Genomic DNA, 4,635 nt, shown 5'->3' with positions numbered 1-4,635 from the left:
GCCATTTCCGTCGCCCTCGGACTTCTAGAGTCTTGCCTTGTCACCACAGGCTCCAAGATCATGCTCTTCACCTCCGGACCTGCCATTATCGGACCTGGAATCGTTGTTGATTCTGATCTCCGCCAACCCATCAGAACCCACCATCACATCTTCAACAACCAAGTCAGACACCACGCCAACTCGTGCTCTTTCTATAACCAACTCTCCAAGAGGCTATCTGATGCGTCTGTTATTCTTGATCTCTTTGCCTGTTTGCTCGACCAAGTTGGGGCCCCGAGCTTTGACAACCTGTTGAGCAGTATGGTGGATTCATGATTCTCTCCGAATCTTTCGAATCCGATCAGTTCAAGAAATGTCTCGGGCATATGTTCAAGTCTCCCATGGAATCGAAGGTGAGGAGAGCGACGAGGGCGTGATCGGAGAAGTGGTGGAGGAGGAGGAGGAGGAGGAAAGATCGATGAGAAAGACGAAGGCGGGGGGAGGGGGAGGGGGAGAGGAGGAGGGGAGAGAAGGAGAGTACTCGATGGTACTGTAGGTCCACGTGCAAATGAATTTGATCCACATCATTAAAATTTGCTTCGTCAGCGTGCCACGACTCAATAAATTTAATGCCGTCTATTGAAATTAACGGCAAGGTTCCAATTGACTCAATTTTACAAAAATAGGGACTTAATTGAGATAAAAATAAATACGAGGACCTATTTGAGACAATCTTACACAAATAGGGATGTCCGAAAGGATTAAACCTAAGTTATATTGTTTGGTTGATGTGCTTATTTGTTGTAATTCTTTATTTTTGTTTTTCAAGTTTCTATTGTTTATGCTTTTCCATTTTCAATTCTCATATATTTTGTTATATAAAATTCATTGATCTAACCTATTTATTCGAGTATCTTTTGTGTTTTTACGATGTATTGATGAAAATAAAGAAAAGAAAAAAAACAAATAGTATTTGTTCAACATGCAACCCTCAAAAAAAGAGTTTGTTTTTCTTTTTAGTATGATATAACAATATTTTCTATTTTATTAATGTTAAGTTTTGTAAATATAAAACAATTATTTCATAACTTTATATTGTTAACCGTATCAATATGAATTGAATGTTTGCATCATCAAAATATTAATATATATTGGTTGTGATTGAATCGAGGAGGTGCTTTTAAAGTAATAAATGCTGCCTCGTAGCTGACAATTTAGTTTAAAAGCTACTTACGTAAAAATATATTTTTATTCTATAAGTTTCAGGTGGGTATATTTGTTACTTGAATATAAAATATTATAAATTATAATCACATTTTGGGAAGTAGGGTCAAGAAATTGGGACTCATGTTTCTAAAATATTATAAGGATTTGTTTAATGTCAAAATATATTTTCAGAAGCTCTTTTAAAATTGGAGTGGTTAAACTGTTAACTTTTTCTAACGGAATTTTCAGTATATCAGTAGTCTATATATTTTTGGATAATTCAGAGTGAAATGTGTAGACTAAATGTTTGGAAGGTCTGGTAAAATAAGAATATCAGTATCATGTAGACTCAATAAATCTCAGTTTCATCAACTTAAATTGTATGTTTAAATTTATTCAATCTACAAAATGAATTATATTATTTCTATCAAATCTGGACTTAAAAATTTGAGATATCTAACACTCGTATTCTTAAAAATAGAAGAGCAAATAAATACTCAAGGATAACAGCAGAAAGTAAGAAAACATGATAAACAGGTAAATACTATTATATATGAACATTTCGAGATAAGAAAAGCAAGAGCCTAAAAAGAAGTGGGCATAGGGAGTTTACGGATCTACAACTTTGATATTGACCCTATCTTCTTAAAGATGACAGATAAATATTCACCCAAAAGGTTTTCCTATAGGGTACGGTATTTATACGTATTATAGTAACAATCACCTACTGCTGTACTCTTCCAATATATCCTTCTATGTATGCATATGACTGATTCGAGTTACCTTACAACAGTTCGGCATTGAAAATGGGAAGGATGCCATGTTGTGAGAAGGTAGGGTTGAAGAAAGGACCATGGAGTCCAGATGAAGACAAGAAGCTTCTCGACTACGTTCGGAAGAATGGTCATGGAAACTGGCGTACAGTGCCTGCCAAAGCGGGTAATAACAACTTCCGTGTACCCTTTTTTTCTCAATCAATGAGTGTGCATGTTGTTGATATTGAGGATTCAAAGGTTCAAATCCCGATTTTATTTGTTACATATGTATGATTTATATATATCTAGGTCTTGAAAGATGTGGAAAGAGTTGCAGATTGAGGTGGATTAACTATCTCAAACCTGATATCAAAAGAGGAAACTTCAGCGCCGAGGAAGACCGTACCATTCTTCAACTTCATGCTCTTCTTGGAAACAGGTGACCTTCTTTTGGTTTTGATACTTTCGTATTAGTAAATCAAAACGTTAATCATCTATTTCTCAGAAGCTAATCATGTTTCTCTATTGCACACACAGATGGTCCATCATAGCAGCTCACCTTCCCCAAAGAACCGACAATGAGATCAAGAACTATTGGAATACCAACATCAAGAAAAGACTGATCAGAATGGGCTTGGATCCCATTACCCACAAAACAATAAAAAAGAACACGTTTGAAACCAGTGGTGTTGGCCATGACAACCCAAAGGACACCATCAATGTTTGCCACGAGGCTCAATGGGAGAGTGCTCGACTCGAAGCTGAAGTCAGAGGATCTATGATGCAAGCTGGATCGGGGTCCTCGTATTTCTCTGGGCTAATTTTAAGCAAAATTCCAACTCAACCTTGTCTTTCATCACATTCAGTGTCAACCGAAAACAGCACAGCGTATAATATGTATGCCCTCGTGCTTGCCACAAATCATGATTTTCCGTTACCTGTATCCACTTGGAGCATTCCCACGCTTCCTGCAGTTTCTAATACTCTACAAATCAGGAAAACAGAAAGTTTACTTTCATATAAGGTTGATATTAATGATTTGGGAGCTAGAAGCCAAAGTGAAACAGAAATGGAAGTTTGTGTTTCAAGCTTACAAGACGATGACATTATGGTGGCTGTGGAAGCATTTAGAACAACAAGGTCTGAGAGTATGAAAGAGCTGTTTGATGAATCCACTTCCATTTAGTGTAAAAGAAACTTAATAGGCTCCATCCGCATGTTTTAGTGGCACCACACGGTCTTCCACTATGCTAATTTTTGTGCTACTTTTAGTGTGTTGGTATTATATGTGTGTATTAAGTTCTCCAATGTTGTGAGTGAAGAGTGTAGTGTTTGTATTTCTGTAAAAGTGATTGTTTTCAATATAAGAAATATACGATGGTAAGAGGTATTTTATTTTATTTATGGATGATTTTTCAGGGAAGACATGGGTATATTTCTTGAAAGAAAAGGTATATTTCTTGAAAGAAAAGTTTGAGGTGTTTAAGAAGTGCAGAATGATGGTGGAAAAGGAAACATACAAACACATTAAAGTTGATCGGTCTGATAGGGGAGACCAGTCGAGTTTATGAAGTGTTATGAGAAACACAACATAAGAAGATTCTTGACAATCCCATAAAGTTCTTCTCCACCCCACATTGAAGACATCCTTGATCCTCCCAATTGTCAACTTCTATTTTTATTTTGTTATACCCTTTGAGGGTAAAACAGATGTGATCATAGAGATAGGGTTTTGTAAACTAATTACTACTGGATCTACCTTTTAACATTCTAATACTCTTTTTATTCCTGTGTTTGCTTTTCTTTTGTGATCGGGGCATTCTATTTATTCACATTCATATATATATATATATATATATATATATATATATATATATATATATATATTTCCAACTTTCCCTCAATCTATTTATTCACATTCATATGTTAACCCAACAAGCTCTAGTGAATACGATTTGAGAACTAACACAAAAGTCCCTCGAGCAAACTGGGACAATTTGAGTGCTAGTACCAAAACTAGAAACGAAAAGTCCCCCTGAGCAGAACTAAGTCATGCAGAAAAATACTTAAATAGCAGAAAAATACTTCTTTTCTTATCTCGACAAGATATAGAATAAGAATTTATTTTCCTTGTGTTGGGGTGTCAGTAGTCATTTCATGAAAATCTGAAGTTTTAATAGTGTTTGGTGGTGCCAATATTAATGTCCAAAGATCTCTTAAGCGCAACACATCGCCAACCTATCATAGAAAGAGGATATGTTTTGTTATTTTCACGCCAATCTTGGTTAAAAATTCACTCTTCAGCCTGTTTTAAGAAATTGAAAAATATTCTTGATTGAAATATATTATGTTGTATATTACAAAATTGCATTGTGTAACTCAGTATTATTTGTCGACATGCATAACAAAAATGCATTTTGTTTAAAAAACATGTTAAGATACGTAACAAAAATGTTTTGTTGTATTATTAGTTGATTTGCCTGTATAAAAAAATATATTTCCGTCAATGATTTTTGTATCACAGTTAAAAAAGTTGGGATGTGGAAAAGAAAACAGCCTACGGAGGAGATACTGCATACATGTCATTCATTAGGTGGAGATATTCACATTATAGAAACATTAACATTTTGCATAGCTAAAAAAGTAATACTAATTAGCAAATAATGTCGAACTTGATGTATATATAATGTGGAAA

The 4,635-nt window shown here is 35.0% G+C and overlaps 1 protein-coding gene across 1 annotated transcript; it reads left to right on the top strand.

The window, feature by feature from the left end:
• The first annotated feature begins 1,991 nt into the window (after positions 1 to 1,991).
• On the top strand, positions 1,992 to 3,126 carry LOC148202898 (transcription factor MYB106-like). The gene is made up of 3 exons (XM_088109306.1): positions 1,992 to 2,124; positions 2,250 to 2,379; positions 2,478 to 3,126. Exons 1-3 carry the CDS (start codon positions 1,992 to 1,994, stop codon positions 3,124 to 3,126), a joined length of 912 nt encoding a protein of 303 aa, XP_087965432.1.
• The last annotated feature ends 1,509 nt before the right edge of the window (positions 3,127 to 4,635 follow it).

The sequence above is a fragment of the Vigna umbellata genome, chromosome 3, assembly GCF_029865625.1.
Source record: "Vigna umbellata cultivar VRB3 chromosome 3, Vumbellata_1.0, whole genome shotgun sequence".
Taxonomy (NCBI): Eukaryota; Viridiplantae; Streptophyta; class Magnoliopsida; order Fabales; family Fabaceae; genus Vigna; species Vigna umbellata.
The sequence above is the reverse complement of the archived record's forward strand: the minus strand, read 5'-3'. Positions and strand labels throughout refer to the sequence as shown.